The following is a 24,521-nucleotide window of genomic DNA, read 5'->3' as shown; positions in this document are numbered from 1 at the left end:
TCAACCAATGTCCTACATGCATTCGTCTTCTCCCCATTGGTGCTACATGCCCTGCCCACCTCATCCTCCTTGACTTGATCATTCTAATTATACTTGGAGAAGAGTACAAGTTATAAAGCTCTTCATTATGCAGTTTTGCTTTGTGTACATTTTCTTAACGGGCTTATTTTTTTACGGTGAGGAGTTGTTAGCCCCACGCCCAACCCCCAAGCTGGAGAACCACCGCTTGTCGGCTGTCAGCCACTGTTTATTCAATATATTCGCAGCTTCCTTCCATACCTGGTGGGCGTTTCTTCCATCCGCAACCTGAGGACGCGCCATGGTGACAGGGACCCACTTAACATGGATGTACGTTATTAACAATGGAAATTTGTTTTCGGCAACGATCGAAACAGAACTGCTGCCTGGCAGTCCTACACGCAACTACTAACAATTCTGATTTATGCATAAGGACAGAATATTGACAGAACATCAAACGTTGGGCTTATATGGATTGAAGCGGGATTCCAAAGACCTCTTTGTTAAAGTAAAACTTATGTAAAAAAACAAAAAGGAAGCAGGTAGATACCAAAATGTGCAGAACACGAATTTTATTGGAATAACGTAGTTCATTACGAAGTTTTATGTCGAAGCATTTCTAACGTTGCCGTTTTTGCTGTCATAAGTTACTAACAGGACGCAGGAGCGTACGACAGGACTACTTAACATCACTAAATGTCATGGTCCGAGTGAGTAACAACCCCGGTTCTCATGTGGCACTTAAGGGCCCATTCTCGGCCCGGTGTGCGGTTAGCCTGGCGCACATTTACCGCGACAGATTTCACACCAGTCGGACACTGCATTCAGTCATAACACTAATTTAACATAAAGCCTTTTCTGATTTTTATTCCGAAAACTACGCAAATTATTACGTTTACTATGAAGACTTCCGAATGATATCTCTCACCCACAACACTGAATAGTTTATACAGGCAGCGACTCATTCTTTCCACGTCATTTTCAATTCATTCCTCACTCTTATAATCTTATTCCACTGCAGATGAGCACGCGCTGTAGCGATGAACATGCAGGGTGAGTAACTGCAAGGCTTTACAGAAATAAGAGAACTACGGTTTACAGAATAAAAATTAACGAAAAGACACGGAGATCTTAGAACCACCGTGGGATTCGGTAAAGAATTGGCACTGGCCAAAGTAACAACCGCCTGTGAATAAGGGCCTCAACATTGCAGTTATGTTGTGAGATGTGAAGTATCCAAATGCTTCATATTCTTGTGCTGCCTCTAACAAAACTCAAAATTGTCGCATGTTGCATCGGGTGGCTACATAACTTACCAGTTTTGTTTCAGTCATTGGGACTCACTTGGATCTGTGGATTTAATGGCACACTATGCGGTCCTTTATCAAAAATAATATTGAAAATAATTTGCTCAGGCATTTGAACGAGACTTGTTGAAGAACTCTAATTTACATAAACAACTGGCGACCAGTGCTGAGATTTAAATATTTGTGTACGACCAAAAACAAAATTCCAAAGCTTCGACGAGAAAACTTGGGTTTCTCCAACGCCGAAAGAGGCAGGAATGTCAAAATCAAAAGTCGAAGCTACACTACCATCCTTTTATTCGTCCATCGAATTGTCCGTTACAATTCCACAACAAACCACCACACAAGCATTCAAACGTTAACGGCTATGTATTCATGTGAAATGACCAAATATTTGGCCGCAGAATTGCATTTGTCTTTATAACAATGATCTTTCTTGCACAACATTTTCAGGAGAATTATTACTTAAACAAAAATCAAATATCGGAAAACAACGTACTGGTCTGATTTGTTCCTGAGCAACACATTCAGGCCACAGGACTACTTTGAGTAACATAAACAGGATCAAAGCAACGCGACAACTGCAATGAATCCCTGCACCATTTCCAGACATGGCAGAAACGTTCAAATGCCTGTATAGTCGGAGGGTGAGGTCAGGTTCAGGCCGGTTATCTGTCACACCTCGCATACTCGTACATTCTTATAATTTCCCCGCTGTAGGCACTTGCCCACACCTAAAACTTCGCAGGGACGCTGGTTTATCAGTATAGACGGGGAAATGTAGACTATATATCAGAAGAAAGGAGAAGTTGCCAAAGTTTTCACATGCTGAGGGGGGAATATGGAAGATAAGACGGCAGGAACACTTTTCAGGCTAAAGGTAACTTAAATTTCATGAGTAGAGAGGACTGGCATAAGTGGTTACATCCCAGACAGGATGGATAAATCCTACTTTACTCCAGTTTCTATCAAGCATACTTACAGAGTAAAACGTCAGTATTAACCTTGAGTTTGTATATTTCAAACTGCTTCAATTAAGCAATAAAATATTTATGTTTAATATGAGTTTCAAGAAGTAGAGAGTAAAGAGCAGTATCGTGTTGAAATCTAAAATAGGTCCGCAGCTTTGGAAAACTTAGACGCTGAGGTGGATATTAATAGAACCTGGGGACTATTGCAGCGAATATCAAAATTTCAGCCAGAGGAAGTCTACATTATTATGAACTGAGGAAAAATAAGCCATGGTTCGAAGAAGGCTCAAAATTATTAGAACAAAGGAAACAAGCCAAATTGCAGNGTACATAGGGTCAGTGCTGTTAGGCAGACAGAAATACATACAGCTGAGCCGTTAGTACCTGATCCCAGCCCTTTTGAGGTTGAAAGTGCTATTGCAAAATTGAAACGGTATAAATCGCCACGTAGTGATCAAATTCCGGCACTACTTATTCAAGCAGGAGGCGAAATATTACGTTCTAAGATCCACACTCTACTCGTAATTACGTACTCGTACTTCTATTTGGCATAAGGACAAATTGCCTGATCAGTGAAACGAGCCTATTATTGTTTCAGTTCACAAGAAGGGTGATAAAACTGACAGTAGTAATTATCGGGGGATATCACTGCTATCAACTTCATACAAAATTTTATCCAATATTCTTCTCTCAAGGTTAAGTCCATATATATATATGTAATTATGTGGGATCATCAGTGTGGGTTTCGACGTAACAGATCAACTACAGATCAGTTCTTTTGCATTCGTCAGATATTGGAGAAAAAATGGGAGTACAATGAGACAGTACATCAGCTATTCGTAGACTTCAAGAAAGCCTATGATTCAGTTGGAATGGAAGTATTGTACAATATTCTGATAGTTTGGGATACCAATGAAACTAGTTATGTTGATTAAAATGTGTTTAAACGAAACGTATAGTAAAGTCCGTGTAGGTGTTATAGGTATTATTGATGATATTTCCTAAATATTTAAAACTACTCACTCCTGTAAATAATTTCCCTTCTACCTTTAAATCTTGTAACTTCCACGGTGAAGAGTCACAAATATGCGATTCGTGTTTGCCAAAGACAACACCAGAGAGCTTCCTTTCACTTGCAATATTAAACGAGGAACACTGACAGAGTCTGTAGGATTCAGCATGGAAAGGAGTACTTGTGAGATGTGTCTATGTAAGTTATAAACTTAGCGCACACAGTTCATATCCCTCCTGACGTCAGTACAAGCGACATGCGACTATGTTTTAGTCCGCTGTTTCCGGCACCTACTCTGTATGTAGCGAATATAAGGAACCAATGACCACTGAACTCAAATTAAAGCGACAAGATATGGCTTAAAGCTGGACTGCGAGCTTCCTCAGGCGTCTCAGTATTTCCCTCGGGGTTGTGCACTATAACAGGTCCAGAGTTCAATACCTCACGGTTATCTCAAGTAACGTATTCGTAGTAAGCTCTGTGTTCATATTCAATTACTGACTTTTTAGACATTATCCATCGTCCTATTTTTAGCCGGTTTCCTTATTTTGAAAAAAATAAAAGCAGAATTATAACAGCACCTTGTTTTCTGTGTGTCTATAGCCCCCGCAATTAACTTTTGAATGGCTCAATTTATCTTTATGAAACTTGGTATGTATATCATGGCACGTAAGCCCATCTCAACGGCATACTTTATAAATCCTTCGCATCAGTAATACCAACATATCATGTTTCTGAGGCAAAACCTTAATACTGCTTGAACGCCTGTACCAATCTTCATGAAACTTAGTATGCATATCGTTCCACCTGAGGCCATCTCCACGGCTTACTTAAGATATCCCTCTCATCAGGTGTACCAACACAACAGTCTCTCGAGTTACTGCGATAATACCCTTAGTATTACATGAATTCCTGAATCGATCTTCTTGAAAGTTGGTATGTATGTCATGCCATCTGAGGTCATCTCATCAGTAATACCAACAATGCGTTCTCCAAAACTATATTGTTTTATATACTTCATTACTCATACATATTAACGTTTTCTTTCAACATAATTTTCGTATCAGATACTCAAATTGCGGTGAAAGAAAAGTAGGTGATTAATTCTTCCCAGAACTTTTTGTTTATTTAAAACAACGTTTCGGAGACTGGACTCTGGTCCGGAAATAGGTACTAGCTCCATCGATTATGCCCAACTGAGTAGGTTTTCGCCTGAAGAGGGAGCAAGAATCGTCTCCGAAACGCTGTTTTTAAATAAAAATGACATCCGACAATGCCCAAAAAAGAGTCAAAAAGTACTGATACACCACAGTCAAAGACCTTTAGATCTTAACTTCATATTAACTTTCATACTTGGACTGAGCAGGCTGGCTCAAGTAATGCCTCCAACTTTCACTCGGAAGGTGACCGATTTGAATCTCGACTGAAGACAAAATAGTCTGGGTGAGGCTTTTCGTGGATTTCCTCAGTTCTGCCAAGAAAATGTCGATGGTATGTTAAACCACGCCATGGCCGATTGCCTCACCATTCTTTCCGATTCATTAGGCCTATTAGCTATCATGAAGTCATTCTGGCGCTAGAAGTCTGTGTTACTGCCAGCGTCACTAAACAAACTACAAATAAGAAATCAGTCTTCTGGGATATGGCGCCGTGTAGATAGTGTTAACCGACGTTTCAGAGGAACGTATCGCCTCCATCTTCAGGGTAGAAGAAAAAAGAAAAAATCCGCAAGCGAAAGACCAGCGTGAGCAAGTACCAATAGACTAATGTCGAGAAATCTTACAAACTACAAATAAATAGCAATACTTCGTTGCGATTTTCATCTACTAACCTATTTGTGTTCATAAACCGACCAGATAAATAGCATTCTAGGAAAGAACAGGACATGAGAATAGAGAGATATACCATATTAATATTATAAACATTGTTTTCTAGAAAACAGCACTTAAACAAACGTTATTACCGAGACAGCAACAATTTAAAAAAGATCAAGCAGACAACGTATGACTACACTACACTTCTGTATTAAAATACAAGTAGAGATTTTTTCAATCATCAATTGCCCTACAAGCCCTCTTTTGGGCCCTGGCCTCATCTTCAGTTACGTAATCTTTTTTTTTTTTTTGCACAGACGGTAGGACTCCTTTNAGGACTCCTTGGACGAGTGATCAGCCCGTCGCAATGCCGCTACCTGTACAGAGGACAAAACAAACACAGAATAAACGCACACACAGACATCCGAGTCTTTAGTGGGTTTCGAACCCACGATCCCAGCGTTTTAGCGAGCGAAGACAGTTCATGCTTTAGACCCCTCGGCTACTGTGATCGGCTTAGAAGCAGAGAATCCTGAGTGAAATTTTTCGTGAACATATTCAGTCTTTCCAGTTGAAATCCGGCGAGACATACAGCGCTTGTAACCCCCACAGTCGAAAGAGCGTAAACAACACAAGCACTGAACAGTCCTCTACCATCTTCATCGTAAATCCTGAACCGGTCAGAACAGCGAGGTGAGCTGCAGGGCTGTAGACCGACTTCTCTTTAGCTATTTACATCCTAAACCAATAGCTCATTTCTGAACTTTATCACCTTATGCTCAGGATGGGTTTGATATTTTGAGTTGTAAGAGAAACGAAACCCTTACTGCCTTACTGCAACCTCTCTGTAATTTATTACTGAATATTTCTACCTGTTCAAAGATAAAATTCAGGCGTTACCATCGAAGTAAGGGAAAAAATTCTCACTTTTATCTTCAAGAACTGGGCATTGAAAGCGCAAATAAAAAACACAGACAGAAGACGTACTTTCATATTGAAAATTTTATCTGAGAACCAATTTTCTGCAATATGGATGAGTAGAGTTTGATTTCATTTCAACTGTATATACGGGTATACAAACTTATAAGCCCTTCACTATCCGTCACTAAAGTACAGAAGGCGAGCCAGAAGAATAGACTTCGCTGATGTTGGAGGCGTCTAGGCTATTAACGGATTAAAAGCATTATCTTCGGTAGTTATTTCGCAGAATGTCAACATGTCTGAATTTGATAGGAAAATGTACTCAGAAATAAAAGGTTTCCGTAATTCCAGAACCGAATTTCTTGCCTCTTACAAACAGAACTGCAGCTATGTGTATGTAGGCTTAAGGGCTGCAGAATGCGTAGCCTCTGGGAACGCTAGCTTCCAACGCACTTCTTATAAAACATGCAGACTTATTGTTGTAAACTCGGCTGACAAACCTGCTTTTACACTGTTCTTCGTACTGGTTCTGTATAAATGCAAAATGTTAATGAAGTGTGACCACAAACGTCTGCATTAAAAATAGAACATTTTCTACATAAAGCACATTCTGACAGCGCTGATGAAAATGAAAACCATCCCTTACCATTCTAAGTTCTTCTTTTTTGCACAAAGAATTTATTTCTAGGGTACCGTAAAATTTCTGTTACTGAAAATCACAAACAGTTTTAACTACTGGAATACGGTAAGAGAGGTTCCTTTCAGAGGTCTTACGCAATCTATAAACGCACACTCTCTTATACGAGAGAGGTCAGCACTGCTAACGATATATCGCGTGATTAGCATGGAAATGGTTATGACTACCAAAGAGTGTATGGTGGCCTCTGCTTGAGATCCAGAGCTCTAGCTACAGGGGAAACTCGGCTAATTTAGCAGTACCTAGAACATTATTATACAGCGCGTTTAAACCAATGAAAACAACAACTTGCCTATTGATTTCAGAAAGCGATATAAGGTAAAAAGATGAAGCTATCTCTGAAATGGTCCGTGGAGGCCCAGAGGGCTGTCACACGTCGAGGTTACCACATTTTCTAGACAATCGGCTCACAGACGATAGGTGAGGTTGTCAGCCTTACGCGCCGGCCGCCCTTTAACCCCAGGAAGATTCCTGGCATTCACTTTCAGGGCCATAGTCCGGCTGGAAGGATTAGGTCAACTGAAAAATCCAATGACCTCATCGGGAATCGAACCCACGGCCTTCCAGCTTGTAGCATAGTGCCTCAACCAACTACGCTACAGCGTACCCCCTTCAGAAGGCGATACTTCCTGAAATACAAAATTAAATCGACTCGTTACTAAGCGCACCATGCAGAAATTCGCTGAATAAAAGAAAGTTGGGGCCAATGTTGCAGTTTCCTGTACGTTTTTTAAGGCGGCATGGCAAATGTTTGTATAATTTGATTTGTTTCAATTTGTGTGCATAATTGAACGGAATACGGTACTTTCTTTACCTCACCACACCAATTTCACATTTCTGAATATCAATGGCAATCACTAGGAAGCTTGGGTTTTGAAGTGAGATATTTAACTTTTCAGGTTGAATGCTACTGTCAGAGGCTGCAAAATAACTGCAAGCAAATTCTGCTGAAGTATGCAGTGCGTGACACTAGCGACATACTGTTGCATAACAGCGGCAAAAAGAAAATATTTTCAGAATTACGTGAAAACTACATGATGGAAGAATTTTCGGGGACGGGTGGGCAATGTACAAGACCTCGAAGGAATATAATACTCCACCCCTCCACATTCTTAATGAATGGATGTGGATCTAACCCCCGCTAAAGAAATGCCGACTCTGGAAAGGGGAACGCCTCTTAATGTGACCTCGGAAGATGAGATCAAACTGTTAGCTACGTAACCGAGATGTACTGTTTTGGTATGGGATTTAGTACGCCCGGTGTGAGGGGATAAATTGCTCCGCATTTCAACGTGGCAACGAGCAATATCCTTCAACAATCAGATTTTGTGTGGCTAGTTGTGATGACGAATCAGACTGAAGGACACTGCAGTTTTCAGACAACAATCTTGAAAGCTTCATTATTTATGAGTGACTGAAAACAGCACATATTGATTAAATTTTCCGCGGAATGTTCTACTAGCATTATGGAACTGACAGTATCACTGAGATATTATCTGCATTGTACTATAAATGCTACACCCCCTGCAAACATTTGTTTCTTCATTACTTCTCTGATACAATTGTGCTGATTCCTTGAAATTCTGCATGGTATTATTTTAAAAATTAAGAATTGTGAAAGTGTTCTGCTAATTTATCCTGAGTACTGCACAATTAGCCGTTTCCTCTAACAGAGGCTACTGCAGCTGCAGAATACTGCTGTATTCTTATGGCTCGCCTACTATACAGTGAGTAGATAAAAAGTGCTAAATACCTGTTGCAGCATATGGAGTATGCTTACATTTTCTCCACTGATGACAGTACGCTGACACGATGTTGTGTTATGCGTACACGTGTTCTCGTACACACACCAATTGCACGCCCACTGAGACCTCACGCAGTCCATGCACGTTGTGTGCCTAGCACAATCATAGTACGCGAAGTTACGGCTCACAAAATCCTTATTGGTTTCAGACGAGCGGACAGAAAGTGGGACAAGCACGTGATCCCTTGATTCCGGAATTCCTGGTCGTCCGGCCACTCCAGGGGTCGGACACGATAATCCCAATGCAGTCACAACCGCATCAATGGGATCCGCCTTCCCAAACACGCATCTGTATTTTGCTCCGGAAGGCAGTTCAGGAAGTGTGCGGATTGTTAACTGGACCTGCAAGAACAAACAGAGCGTAATCAGAACCTGCTGCAGAAGGGCGGTCGGCGTCCCTACCCTCCCGTCTTTCTTCTTCACCCTTGCTACAATACGCCAACGCCGCTACTTCCATCTTCACGCTGGGCCACTTCGTTCGCGCATTTCGAAGCCGACTTGGAAAATTCCACTAGCGAAGTGACAGAACAATTCAGATTGCAAGAGATATTTCAATTAGGCCCAATGTTATATACCAACGATATACAAAGCAGAATAGGTTATCAACAAGATTACAGTGGTCTTGAACGTGATGGGGTGTAGTCTTGTAGCTATACGACTATATGTCACATTCCAGACAACCGTAATATTCATATTTTCCGTTATATTCGTCGCTACAATCAGTTTCTCAATTATAATATTCCAGCGCTTCACTCTATCGCTTTCCTGTGGAAATCCGCACTTAGAATGGCCCTTTCCATTGGTTTTATATTAAATTTCAAGTCAATAGTCAAATAAAAAAAAAGTTGCGCTGTATCGCCCACGAAAGTGATTTCATTATTCATTAAAGAAAATCACTGAGAACAAGTGGCCGTCGCTTTTACGGGTTCTTCGGAGTTGTTTAAGAGTTTCTCAATAATTATTACCCAGGCGAACCCTGATAAAATAATTTCATAAATTATATTTTACTATCAAAGAATGCAACACCTACAACTCCCTCCATTTCTCCGGCAGTGAAAGGTTTCATATTCCTTTCTATCTTGATTCTTGGTGCGTCTTAATATTACAGTCATTGAATATATATATTTTGTTACAAATGATGTAAACAGCAGAATCTTTAACATAAAAGAGGGAGAATTCTTCGGTCCGCTTTGAAATACTCCCTTTGACTGCAGTCATGGCAGGTTATAATAACAAGTGCTTCGAAAGTGAGAAGAAATAACACCAATGTAATCGCAGGTAAGTTATTATTTAACGACGCCGTCAGCATCGCAACTTTATAGCGTCGATGGTAGGATTATTGAGTACCGAACAGTCGGCTGAAATCGTACTGCATTCGGTACATAAGCAGCAGCAGCAGCAGAATCGGAACTACTTATAATCCACCGCGCGCCCGCGAGCCCGCGCTTTCGTGAATCTCACTTTGTTTCCAGACCCACAAGCTCTAAAGCAGGGTTTAAGGCCATCTCGACCAACTCTGAGGGCGACCATCATTACAAACTTACTAGATTTTATTTTCAAAACACGATGGGAACCGAAGCAACTGTACCGCAGATCCTGTTGAGCACAGAGGACGTTCCTTCCATAAAGCGCCTGCTCAAGGTACGGTGTACCCCTCGTATACATTTAAAGTTACTCTCACTTTTTATGAATTTGTACATTCACATAAATTTAACCTTTGTTTTGCGAAAGTAAATGAAATTTACATCAGTTGGTTTGTAAATATTACAATTTTTGAGTCTGGGAAAGAGCAATAAAAATTTAATTTATTTTTAAATGCATATTTTTCCATGCATACTCGTAACACTGACTTGAGGGAAGCACTGGGAAGTAAAGGAGGGCCGCGGGTTGCCTATCACAATACTAAAATAGCATTAGTCTATCAAGTATAATGCTACAGGCATACTGAATCACAAGGTTTCATGCATTTTACAAATCGCTGTTTTAGTAATAATAGAGAATAAACATCAGTGGTGTACCCCTTGAGGCAGAAGTCCTGTTGACAGCTGGATGAAACATTCATGAGATATTGGGGGGGGGGGCAACAGATACATATTCAACGGGGGCAGAGATATCTGAAGAAGTGACCACGTACACAATTTCCAGCACGTACAAATGAGACTACAGACTGAAATCTACATTAGAAGGATTACCCGACTGAACCATGCGACTTAATGACGCTGTATCAACCACTGAGATATTTAATGTTACCAGCATTTTCCAACGCGGCGGCCCGGGTTCGATCCTGGGTCTGGTCAAGTGAAATTTGTGGTGGAAAAAATGGCGCTGGGGCAGGTTTTCTCCGAGTACTTCGGTTTCCCCTGCCAATCTCATCCCACCAATTGCTATACAATCACCCTCACCTATCATCTGTGGCTGGTACAATAGGTCAGAAGTAGCCGCAGTACGAGGGATTAGTCCCAACCCACTAGCAACAAAAACAAAAATATTACCAGCATAATGAGAAGTGGGTAATTTCGTGGACTGAGTGGTGAAGCCCAAATTCCCAGAAAGAATGAGAATTCGGTTATCAGATATATTGGATCTCCACATGTTCGTCCAAAGCTCAAATTTATAACCATAAACTTGGGGAGAAAAACAATTAAACCTCTTCCTGGAACCATTTCCTTAAAGACTGTAGTTGAATTACTTATTGCACTTCAAAATAGGAAATTTAATTGCATGTACATGTAAACAGTATCACAAATTAAAGAAAAAGCATTCCTAAATGTTTTTAACATTGCTTTGCAAATGCAAAAATCTAAGAACGCTACTTCGAATCAATAATGTAGACGAACAGAGAGTCAAGTGAACGCACACGCGGTGAAGTACCTGACTTTCGGGATCTTTTGTCCCGGTAACTATTATATGAATTTCGATTAAATTTTCTAGTGAATGTCTCAAATGGCTATTCAATTTCAATCCGCATCAGCGCAAATACAAGTACAGCATTTAAAACTCAAACCTTACTTTATCGGTTCTGCCATGAATATCTCATCGTGCAGAGAATTAGCCAATCACAAAATACAGCAGCAGCAGATGTTTTGCTACACGAAGTGTATGCAACAAAGTATACGCAAACTAAGGCACTCGTCTACCCTACTTACCTTTACCACATCTGGTGATCACTTCTGCATGAAACTAAAACGGAAAGAAAACGGTGTACTGTCATTTTCATTTTAGATAAACGAGCATAAAGAACCATAAGAGCAAATAAAATAGCAAAAAATGAGTTTCCAAAACATACGTACGAAGGAGACTCAGTAAATAGGTCGCAAATGGAAGTAAAACAGCTGTAATGGAAGTAATAGGCTATGTGTATCACTAGGTAGCAGCACAGTCCAGCTTCATAACAGTATGGGTAGCACATGCGCATGTTCACAGGCTGGTTTCAGTAGTCAAAATGGCGATAGTCCTTTATAACAGTAATATCGAAGTGTACCATTCTCTTGTGCTCTCTTTGTGGACAAAAGGACTGAATGAAGAGAATATTCATAAAGAAATGTTTCCTGTTTACGGTGGGAAGTGTTTGTGGCGGCAAGCGGTTACAACTGGGTCGAGAAGACGTTCGAAAGTCGCAGATGTTGCCCGACCATGTCACCCTCTTGTGATTCCGACAGAAGCAACTGTGTAGAAGGTGGAAGACTTGATTCGAGCATAGAAAGAGTAGTCACTGCACTAGGGTGTTCCCATGGTTTAGTGTACAGCATAATTGATGATTGCTTGAAGTTTCGGAAAGTGTACACACGGTGGGTGCCTAAGATAACTTAAGGATCGAGAAGAAATTAACCGAAAGGGTCTGTCCTTCATCCGCATTCCCTTACGGAATCAAGGCGTGCTTCAGTGCAATGGAAACATCTCAGTTCACCTTCAGCAAAAAGCTCGAAGTTTAAGGTTACGACACCAGATGGGACAGTTATGCTTACAGTGTGTTGAGATTCTCAGGAGTACTGTTAGCCAATTTTCAGAAGCGCGGTGAAAATGTGAATTCTGCATCTTACTGTGAAGTTCTGTTAAAACTTCGAGATGCAATTCGCAGAAAACATTCAGACCAACTGGCAAGGGGGGTACTGCTTCATCAAGACAATGTCAGACCCCGTATGGTCCGAGCAACACAGGAGAGAACTGAAGAACTGCAGTGGGAACTTCTTGAACATCTGCCTTACAGCCAGGACGTGGCCCCTAGTGACTTCCATCTGTTTGGCCCGCTGAAAGAAGTCATCTTGGTGGCAAACGTTTCGCTGATGACGAAAGGGTTGAAATGGAGGTGCGAAAGTAGCTGAAACAGCAGTCAAAAGACTTCTACACTGCGGGTTTCGACGCAATGATAAAGCAATGGGACATGGGCATCAATGTTGGCGGAGGATATGTCGAGAAATAAATGTTTTCCAGGTTCTAGTATCACATATTTTATGTTGTATATCCATCTGTGACCTATTTAATCAACCTCCCTCATAATTTACTGGCTACGGGTTGGACGGCCCAGGGGCCGGAGTTCGAGTCCCAGTAGAAGCAAGATTTTCCTCCTCTCCACGTCGTCCAGACCGGTTCCAGGGCCCACCCAACATCGTATCCAAAGGGTACCGGGAGCTCTTTCCCCAGAAGTAAAGCGGTCACGGCGTGAAGCTAACAACTCAACTCCAAGTAGTACCGCGATCAAGAATAAGTGGATCTACACATCTATAGTGCTTAATTACTTATGAACAGGGACAACTTTTACGCAGTTTGTTTGGGTATAAAAATTCTCTTTTGTATTCTTCTCAACACTGAATTGGCTTTAAATAAAACAAGAATTTCTTTGGTAATGATATATCCTCCCGGTCAAAGATTCTAAGGGCAATGTGGATGTGAACAGACTCGTCTACCTTAGTAGGGCTTGCTTGAGGAACCACAGGGAAACAGTGATACACCCGTCCCGAGGGCGCTGTAATGGTAAATATGGCTCGCAGGGCTATCTCACAGGGCACTTCATCCCCTGGCCACTCATGTTATTCTGCATTATAGATACAGCCCTCGTATCTCTTGACTGGCATACGTGGGAGGTAAATGAGATGCAATTGTGTTTATACACACCCTCCAGGAAAATGATGAAAACACAAATGAAATCAGTGAAGCAATTGGATTCGATTGTTCCATTCACTGTATATTATTACTCAGAAGTTAAAATTTAAACAAGGGGAACATAACTGCTGATTCCACAAGTTCGATCCATGACTGTGGCGTCGGATTTAAAAATAAAGTTAATTAACTGTGCCATGGATATTGGGGCGTTCATTTTCCACTCCTGATCAATGCAAAAGGGACCGTACTTTGGAAGGTTCTTACTGCCTGTCACAATGAATGAGTACTACTATTCTCATTCTGAAACTTCTACTAGACATTCCAAAAGGAAGCTACAGAGGATGTAACTGAAAGGTGCGGACAAATTTTTGTCACAACTCCCACAGACCAAAACAAAACAAAAATGTCCATATCAACATTTGATTTGTGAGTTATAGCAGAAAGAATGCTCAACTGTCACCCATTTCCAGAAGAGCTGTGCGAGATGTTCTCAGCAACACCAATCATGACTGATGGACAGGTAGAGCAGGACCCAATGCATGGCATCCACGCTCGCCAGATTTGAAATTTCTGAACTTTTACCTGTGAGGACACCTAAAACCCCTTGCATGTGCCGCTCATGTTGACAACGAAGAGGCACTTCACAATCGCACTGAGGATGCCTGTCAGATTATCCTCAATTACCCCGGCATTTTTAACTGATACGGCGGTCCATGACGAGACGTGTCGATGCATGCACTGAATCTCACGGAAGTGTTTCCGGACACATCTTGACATGGACATTTCTTCTTCTTTTGGAGTGTGCAAACCTTTCAGTCACACCCTGTATATAGGCAGTGCTCACACTCGCATTACGTAGAAGTAATCTTCCTTATTAAGGCCTCAAATGACAGAGGTTGAACTAAAAACGTGCCTGCTGTTTTGTATTGCCGATATACTCGGCTCCTCTCCCTCGGGCGGGAGCTGCACTAAGCCAGCACACTGAATGTGTCTGAGAACAGGAAGGAGAAGCGAGAGATAACAAATGGGAAGTTTCATAATCTCTATATTCAGCCTAATACCTTTACGGGGATCAGTGCAAGCAGTGTAAGGCTGGTAGTATGGAGAAGATTAACAGGGGAGGACGTAGTCATAGATATGAGGATTCTATTTAAAAATACATTTAAGAAAAAAAAGAGGGAGAGTTTCTTAATGGCTGGATTTTGTATACATGGTGCTGAACATTAGTGCTCCATAACAATTGGTGCATTCTTGTACAGAGAGTAAAGGATAAACGTAAAGTTGTCCCTGTGCTTAACAAATTATGCATAACGCCATGAAGACGTATGGGACAGTGGATATGTGGATCCATGTTTTCTTGACTGCGGCACTAGTTGGAGGTTAGTGGTTAGCGTCATGCCCCTGCCGCTTTATCCCCGGCACACACTGGACAGGAGGCTGGGTGGGCCGAAGAGCTGGTCTGGACGTGGAGAAGAGAAAATTCTTGAACCTACTGGGACTCGATCTCCGACTCCTCGCTCTTCCATCCTGTAGCCAGTCGCTATACAGGGTGTGCTATCCGGGCTCCTCTTGTTCAGTGAGTAGCAGATTTTAAAGAAATGCTCTGCAGCACGAAACAGATTTAGTCAAAAGTTAACATATTTGGGAGCTTCCAGCTGAACTTACTAGTACTATCTTGTGGGATGCAACGCCGAGCGGTCCGATAATTCGTCGACCCTAAAGATGATGGCAATATGTTCATTTCACGGAATTACACGGTGTCATATCCAACCTCTTCAAAACCAGCGCTGCGATATTCTCAAATTGGACATATAACGCTGATTACTGGAGAATATTAAGTTACTGCACATATCCAGTCGCCCACTGCTGTACTGTTACTCCTACATAACGCATTCAACAGCAGAAATATAAAGCAACTCGGTGTCAAACTCTTTGCATAATCCACGATGGGACATGCGAGTGTTAATTAGGAGCAGCGTAACTGGAGTACAGCCATTACTGCGAAGTACGCTCCCCTGGGCAAACGCTCTAAGAGTGGTCTGTGTGACGACACTTTGTTACAATCCTGAACTTCTGTGTTTCTGCATCCTGGAGTGTCGTGTGCTGCACCCATAAATTGCACAGACATATCGAGCAGACTGAATGAAGTAAAGTAGCGCTTAACAGGAACGCATTCTGACGGTACCGGTTTCGAAATTTTCGGTACGTTGAAATGGATGTAACGAAATGATGAAATAACCTTGGTGTAATTTATTGCCCATCGCAGATATCCGTAATAATTACGTTACACGTAACGGAAAGTGTGCCGATCACATTGGCCGCGCGGTCTAGGACATGAACTGCCTTCTCTCGCTCAAACACTGACATCTTGGGTTCGAATCCTGTTTAAGGTATGGATGGATGTCTGAGTTTATTCTCTGTTTGTATTGTCCTGTGTAGGTAGCGGCCTTGCGGCGGACGCATGCGCCGTCTGTCTGAGATTAAGAAACTGCGGCGAAACAAAGCGTTTCACGGATGCCCTATGCACCAAATGAGAGTAACAGGAAACAGATAACGTAAAATGCCCGTAAATTTACCGGGGAGGTATGTTGTGTGCTAGCAAGTGATGTAAACATCAACAGAGCAGTGATGTTTGTGTGAATTTCACCTCAAACGCAGCAACGGCAGCAACAAATCGATTCTCATGGAGTACAGGTTTTCATAACAATAAACATGTGAAGATGGTATACAAATTTTTATTTGCTCCCTTTACTCTACGCCGGACACGCGGGCATAATAAGTTTCATAATTTACGCTGTTCGGCAAACATTAAGAACATGACACAAAACCAAGAAGCATGAGACGGACGAGAAATGCAGCAGGCATGCGAGATGGTAAAGACATACAAAATTTTAGTCGTGAAAACTCAAGGAAGGAAACCCCTTTGAACATCTAAGTGTAGGTGGGAATTGTGTTAAGTGGGTCTTTGGCATGGCGCGTCCTCAGTGGACTGAGGAGACGGCCTCCATATATGGAGGGTAGATGCGAATATACTAAAATAAACAACCGTGGACAACCGACAAGGGGTGGTTCCCAAGCCTGGTGGTTGGGTGTGGCGCTAACAACTCACCTAAAAACAAGTTTGTTACGAAATGTCACATGGATGCATTTTTTTTTTGGATAAACGACCTAAACTGAGGAGAGATGAAGTGACAGGTGGTTGGAGAAAACTGCATAATGAGGAGCTTCATAACCTGTACTCTTCTCCAAGTATAATTAGAATGATCAAGTCAAGGAGGATGAGATGGAAAGAACATGTAGCACGAATTGGAGCACAGAGGAATGCACACAGGATTTTGGCAGGAAAGTCACAAGAAAAGAAAACACTAGGAAGATCAAGACGTATGTGGGTGGATAATATTAAAATGGATCTAGAAGAGAAAGAATGGGGTGGGGTGGACGGATTTGATATGGTTCAGAATAGGTACCAGTGGAGAGGTCCTGTGAATACGGTAATAAACCTTCGGGGTCTACAAAACGTCGGGGAATTTTTTGAGTAGGTGCACAACTGGCGGCTTCTTAGGAAGGGCTGAGTTCCATTAAGTCAGTGCAGGTGGGGGACAAGGATGAGGAGGTCCAACCCCTGCCAACGCTCCAATGAACCTTCAGGTTATATAAATGGAAGGAAACCGCTGAGTGCCCATCACCTTCTACAGAAAAATCACCAAATATTCCTTTAAAAACGTGGGTATCAAAACAACCCCCCCCCTTTCTATAACGTTATATTCTGTTTGCTACATTCGTTTTGTTGTTGTGGTTTACAGTTTTATTTTTCTTAGCTTCATGGTGTTATTTCTTCTGCGATATGTGGTGCACTCTATTGACAGAAATGAATACTGCAATGTTTCTAAGCCAGAGATGTGCACGCTGGAGCGATGCGTCACTCACATCTATACTCAGGCTACATTATCATGTAAAAAAAGGTAAAGCTATCCGTGTAACATGCCGTGAAGGCCCGTAGGGTTGTGAGATGTTGCGGGTCCCACATTTTCTAGACAATCGGCTCATAAGAGGCGGCAAGGTTGTCAGCCTTACGTGCCGGCCGCCCTTTACCCCCAGGAATATTACTTACATTATAATGTACCAAATAATAAATACAAATATGACCTGCATACTTGTCCGCTTTACGATCTGAATGCGGTAAACTGTTCATATGTCATGCTCTATCAACGCTTCACCCATGTCAATATTTCAATAAAGATTTCTCACTCACGAATACCAGCCACTTCGGCTTTGAATAACTCTGGTGTTCAGCACGAAAATCGTTTTTGATTCCTCTATGCCACTTTAATCTACTCTGGCGCTTCATGAAGAGAAATTGCGTTTACATAGCTATATATAAACAAAAAGTTCTGGGAAGAACTAATCGCCTCCTTTCCTTTGATACGACATGGACCACATAGAAAATGACGGTCCCAACAATTCTCTTATTGCTCAGCGTGTATTCGTTGCCGCGGTAACGTTTTTAACGAGACATTTCCTAGCAACGATAGGGTAAAATAAACAATGACTGATGGGAGGGATGTATTAAGTACGACACCTATTCTGTCGGGTCCCTTAGAAAGAGCTAGCCTCAATCACTGGACGCAGGTGTTTACCCCCACCTGAGGACGGAAACAGATCCAGTTTCCGAAACGTCGTGTTTTTCTTAGTTATCTTAAAAACCAGGACGATGGATAAAGTCCGGAAACCAAATATCTCTGTGTGTTATACACCATCGTCAGAATCCTATAGTAACTAACGAAATTCATGTTAGATTTGAGGTTCTCACAGCGGCCGCTATGAACGCCATAGTCCTTGGAGTTGTAACACAGAAGGGCGTACTCTTGACGGAAGCTGCTCCGTGCTGCTTGAGCTCACACGGCAGTAGCTCAGCTAGTGAAGTCACAGCCAGAAGATTCACAAAACCCCGTCACTTGACTGGAGCAGGTGAATCCAGCCGAAAGCCTCACATCTTATTCCTTTAATGTCCATTCCAGTACCATTTTCCCTGTCACGTCTACAGAAGAAAACGTCATTAAATAGAACTTATCACAGAAGGGCTTACAGCCAATTTCAAACATTCTGAATGCCTGAATATTCCGATAGATTTACTTTTAAAGATTTATTCCAGTTCGTAGTACCGCACAATGAATGAAGAACGGAGGTTATCTCGTTTTATTTGATGTTTCCAATTCACTTACTCTAATGACATCCCATTACTTGCAGTGTCCAGTGTTTTTAGCATATGATTTACTGCAGTTAAAAACCAAATTAAACCGACCTCTGTGCGGCGCTATTCGGTCAGGCGTAATCAGGACCAAGTTTGTGCAGCAATGAGTTTGTACACGATTAAAACAGTTTCAATACGCTGCGCGGCACAAGCGGGAGACTGTGTTCCGTTGTGACATGAGGGGCAAGGGATGGGGTGCAGGATAACTTTTAATTTCCCTTGACTCGAAGAAGGGGTCGACCGGTTGTGACCTTTAAATTAGAAATTCCCAGCGATGTGGAAACCGTGCTGGAAGATCACAGCGACACATCACGGAGGTAGAATTTAGGAAAGCGACCAGTACCCTCAAGGAACGCATACTAGTTCCCAGGTCGAGGAATGCACATCATAAACGGAAGCACACAGTGTATAAATAAGTTGCACGTCAAAGGGCATAGCAAATTATTATCCTTAGTTCTCGCTTTCGTTCTTTCGTCCTTCTCTCCTTCCAGCGCAATTCCAAAGAGCAAATCCGAATCCCAAACGAAGGTTCCTAAGGCAAGGTTATTTAATTAATTAAGCACCACGCCATTAAGAAGTGGGGTAAGTATAGCTCCTCCATTCTTGACCTCGGCAGTAAATGTAGGTGAGTGGTCAGCTTCACGCCTCGACCGTTTTACCCCCAAGGAAAGAGCCTACCTCCGGTACCCTTTGGATAGGAGACTTGGCGGGCCCCAAAGTCGGTCTGGACACTGAAGAAAATAAAAATTTCTTGTTCTGCCGGGGATGGAACCCCAGCCGTCTAGCCCGTCATTATATCGACCGAGCTATCCCGGCTCCTAAAGGTTTCTAAGATGTGGGGAGGGGGAAAGCTGCAGTAGCATGAATGGTTTATGCTAACAGGCAAGAGCATATTACCCAACATACTGCAGCAATGCAGGTTGGATGCAGAAGACGTTTACACGGTAGACGTCGAGGTGCATACAGGCAACCTAATGCAGCTAGTATGGGGGAGACACGTGCTCGTACATACATCTCCTGAAAATGACAACCTGAAACACTAGGAAGGTGGGAAGGTAACATACTCGTAAGGATTGATGTGATGTGGATAGCAGTTTGATGTGGGCCGTGTTCAACATTTGCGATACTAAACCGTGGGGTTCTGCTACCACAAAATCAGTTTCATTGCGATGACAATGAACCGTGGGCATCCGATAGGAAACAATCCCGATACGTTGAGCGCCGTCACGCTCGGTGCATACACACAGGGGCTTCCTTCTATGTTCAAATGAATAAGGAACGGTCTCGCGTGGCTGATGGATATTTGGTAGAACTGGTAGGCTACTGTATACTGAATGTGTGTGTGTTGCAGATGCATAGGCAGGCGGGTCCGCAAACAGCGAGCAAGTACATAACATCATTACCGTACCGTCATTCTAATGATTTCCTATGGGAACAACACATCTTCCGCCAGCTCCATCCATCTTTCCTACATCACATTGACCAGCTGCCTTTTGTACGTTACACCCCCCCCCGCCCAACCAAATGCGGCGTAACAGTCAAGCTTGGAACTACTTTTCCAATTTGTCTGCAACGTTTGCCCAAAACATTTTTGCTCGGTCGAGATAGGCAAAGGAGTGTAGGTTGGTAGAAGTTACAGGGCCTGCTGCACGGTTTTAATCAAAACCGGGACTTGTGGATACATTTAATAAAACTCCTCTGTATCATACTTCATAAACATCCGTCCAGCTGTTCTCGTTACATGCAGACAGGCGGATGGACAATCACACAAACATGGCGTAGTAGCCAATAGGCGCATTTCTACAATTTCCCGCGAACGTGCCAAAGAAATCAAAAAGGGGAACCCAGAAGGCAATATCTGTGTACCATCATCCACTAATCGCTTTGCCACATCTCGTACTGGTTTCCAAGTCACGCAGATAAAAAGAAGACTCCTCCACACAATACACTGCTGAGCGGGACACCATCTGCTGCAACGTCTACCAATCTCTCATCATGGCGGTTTATAGCCGCCAACTTTCCCCACATGAGGGGGAGGTCATGTGCTGCTTAATCCGTACTGTCAATCACATAAACAAAGCAGCATCACATGGGACGATAGAATATTTCGTATACAGCACTGCATTAGCATTTGGAGCAAAACCCACAAAATACAAACATATTTGGCGTCGCATTCGTGTTCTTCGCCATCTTAAAGGACAGTCTGTTTCCATTCTTTCTGTTCTTGCAATCGCCTGCATATTAGACCTGATATTTTATATCCGTTGTTCTGCGTTCTTTCCTCAACGCGCAAGAAAACAATGCATATAAAGATGGTCACGTGTGTCCGGCAGCTGACAGGCTTCCTCACGAGATTCTTACGCGCTATAATATTAACGTTATGGCAGTGGACGTCACCTTTGCATTCAGTGTCTCACGGTCGGAAAAAAAGCAACATGGAGGATGGACGAATTTCTGAGGGGCGTGACACTAAACCAACTACCGAAATGTTGTAATCATGGTAATAACATGAGACGTAACGACAATAGACGTAATAGTAACGCTAAAATACAAAGTAACCACAACAGCTACCTTCAGGGCTATAGGGAATGTAAAATGTACATACACTCAAACGCAAATTCAGAATGCCAAATTTCTAACACAGCACGTGGAAACTGTAAGCCCTCCAGTAAAAATGCACACATCAAATCTTGTTGGTTTAAATACAGGTAGATATTTTTCTTTTTGATACTCTGACCGTCAACAGCAGAAAAAGACGCATTTAATGAAACTGCTCGAAGATGGTCCAAAATATGGACCGAAACATGTACCAATTATTAAGTAAAACCAATGTAAACAATTACTTTGGTTTGTTTTCAAATATCTGTTGTGTCGATGGCAAGAGTATCACAAATCATGACATACAACAAGATGCTACTGATGTAATTATAAGCACACAAATAACGAATTAGAACTACACGGCGCCACATCCCAGAAAATGGCATTCTTCCTAGTCACCGCCGTAAAAACCTCAAATCTTATATAGCCAATTAATTGATTCGATATCTAGAAAACTGGCTAAAGAGTCGATCTTTTTCGCCTTTATTCGAAAGGTTCCCAGTTCGAATACCGGCCGGGACAATAATTATCCTGATGAACGATTTCCGTGGGTTCTCTAAGTCCCTCCAGGCACGTGCAAGGATAATATCTGAATCCAGGCCACAACTGCCTCTTTCCATCATCCGACTATAACATGCTATATGGCTTTAGCTACTGACAGCGTCGTTAATAAACCGCAATAAATAAATCAAATTAGATTTCAGTGATTCACGATACGGAATTCTCCTCACTCAGTCGCTACTCTTTCAAACGTGTACAGTAAATGGTTCTATGTATTTGCTGCTTGCATCATCTTACCGCCCCTACACTGGTAGGCTGCCAGTTTGCGCGCACAACTCTCTTGCGTCCAGGGTCCTTTTCTTCAACCACCCACATCGAGTTTCAGTTGCTTAATTTGCCAGAAACTCATGTTTCGATAAGCAGTCAACAGCGGTTAATTATTATGACTACAATAAAACTAAGAAATAGATTATTTTACTGTAGCTACTTCGATGTGAAAACTGACTGTTTCATGGAACAGTATTATTGGTGTCCCTGTTATGGGACCTTGAAGGCATATTGGGGAGGGGGGGAGAGAGAGTTCTAGTGGGTAATTTCGAGGCACTTGTTTGGGGTTCAAGACTGCCGAAATCAGAGCACGCTGTTTCCTCCTGGAACTCCAGTCGTGTTATGGTTCACCTCATGGAAACAACCATCCAGAAGGCTCAACCCTCAATCTCCTGAGACAGATTTCCAGCAATGCTTTGATATTTCGTTTCGTGGCGCACAAATGTAGGTTGTTTTCTAACGGAAATGGAAGACTTTTCTATGTTTACTAATGAAACTTTACGAGCTCCCCTATATTACGAACATTCGTTACTGATCACAGCTCAGCTGCGCTCCGGTTCGCCCAAACCCTTAGCGTCATTATCCTGTGTCAAGACACTGCCAACTTGCAGCTGGAATGCCTACCGCCAGTTCTATCACTTTCACACATGACCTGTTACAGCTTTACATTTGCCTGTCTGGCCCTGCTCGTTTCGTTTCACTATTGTGACGACATCCACTCGCCCTGTGATGAAATGTCTGCGATGTTCCCCTTCACCACCCCAATCATCCACAAGTAACCATGGCAACAACACATAAATATCATTTGCCCCACACCGCACTGGTGGGTCGGAGGGTATGTGATCGGGGTGATGGCTGCACACTGGCACAGAGAAAGAAAGAAACACTCGGTAATTCTGTCATGTTCCTGCCACCCACCAACCTCTATCACATTTGTCTGGTCTCACAGACTTCCGTGCAAAAGTAGTTTGACTATTCGGGCATGAAATTGCGACAATTAAGAAAAAACTATCGAATGAAACAGGTTACTGTGAGACGTACTGATTTCTGTACTAAAATAGTTAAGCACAACAATGGTAGTCTCTTTCGGAAGTTTACTTTATCCACAACTATTCCTTTAATCCAACTTCATCCTGAAATTAGCTGACTGATGCAATACAATGCGCCTTTAAGGACAAGGAGCTTAACATTAAACTGCGACATCCTGTTGAACTACGTACATCTGCCCTTGCGTTCCACTTCCGTGCCGTCTAGTGCAACGTCGGTTGATATTCTCTGTACTGTCAATACATGCTTCGGCCCAGTCAGCCATCGTCAGGTGTGCAGGTCGTTGTGATGAAGGATTCTGCTGATCACTGCAATGTTGTTCTGATCTTCTTACATAATTATGTAACATGTAGTGACAATAAAGGGACTACGAGAGAATATTGAACTTCAATGTACACATTAATTCATTCATCAGTAATCTGTCAAGACGACAGGTCCACAGTCTCTTCCAAAACAGTTCCTCCACTTAATGCGATCTAGAGCTTTCTCCTTCAAATTCAATGTACACAGACGGCAAAAATTTGGAACACAAGGAGCACGTACACAGAAAACGTCATCTCTTTTGTCATTACGAGTTCTGCATCTAAACACTCCAAATGTTGATATTTCCTAACTGTATTCAATTATCAGACTCCAACCTATCTCAACATGCGGTAACGCCTGCTAACTGTCCGGTAACCTGTTATACTATTATGCACTGCACGTCACTGTGACAACCATACAAGCCCGTTACGGGTACACCCAAGTCTTCGGAATTACATTCAATATCAGGGCAGGAAAACAAAGTTATTTTAATTTACAGGACTGGGAAGATGCGGGTTTTGGGCGATATCTGACATCAATGCAGAATCTGGTATAAGAAACTGCGATAATGATGAAACGTTTTTATTAGATCAGTCCGCATCCAGCGTCAAGGATGAAACTGCAGACCTCAGAAATATGAGAGACTGGTTACCACTACATTATCAGCATTGTCAATAATAAATATACAATCTACATTACTTTTCATGCCTTGCTCCATAAAAAATACAAATGGTTGAATAATCAACAATGCCCCCCCCCGGACCAAGTGCTGGTCGCTGAATACAGAAAGCATGAGGATATATTTACAAGTTATGAGTGAATAATAAGAATGAAGAAAGCAGTCTTCTGG

General features: G+C 42.3%; 1 protein-coding gene across 9 annotated transcripts in view; it reads right to left on the bottom strand.

Moving 5' to 3' along the window:
- Positions 1–24,521, bottom strand: part of LOC111872852 (plexin-B) — a 620,835-nt gene that overhangs the window by 59,729 nt on the left and 536,585 nt on the right. For 6 of the 9 annotated variants that reach the window (XM_023867057.2, XM_023867062.2, XM_023867060.2 and 3 more), the window contains exon 7: positions 8,494–8,886. In XM_023867057.2, coding sequence (XP_023722825.1) covers positions 8,494–8,886 — 393 coding nt within the window. The remainder of the gene's footprint in view (positions 1–8,493; positions 8,887–24,521) is intronic. The other 3 variants (XM_023867059.2, XM_023867066.2, XM_023867064.2) reach the window with 1 other exon arrangement.

The sequence above is a fragment of the Cryptotermes secundus genome, unplaced genomic scaffold, assembly GCF_002891405.2.
Source record: "Cryptotermes secundus unplaced genomic scaffold, Csec_1.0 scaffold298, whole genome shotgun sequence".
NCBI classification, from domain to species: Eukaryota; Metazoa; Arthropoda; class Insecta; order Blattodea; family Kalotermitidae; genus Cryptotermes; species Cryptotermes secundus.
Note: the sequence above shows the minus strand (reverse complement) of the source record. Positions and strands in the feature narration are given on the sequence as shown.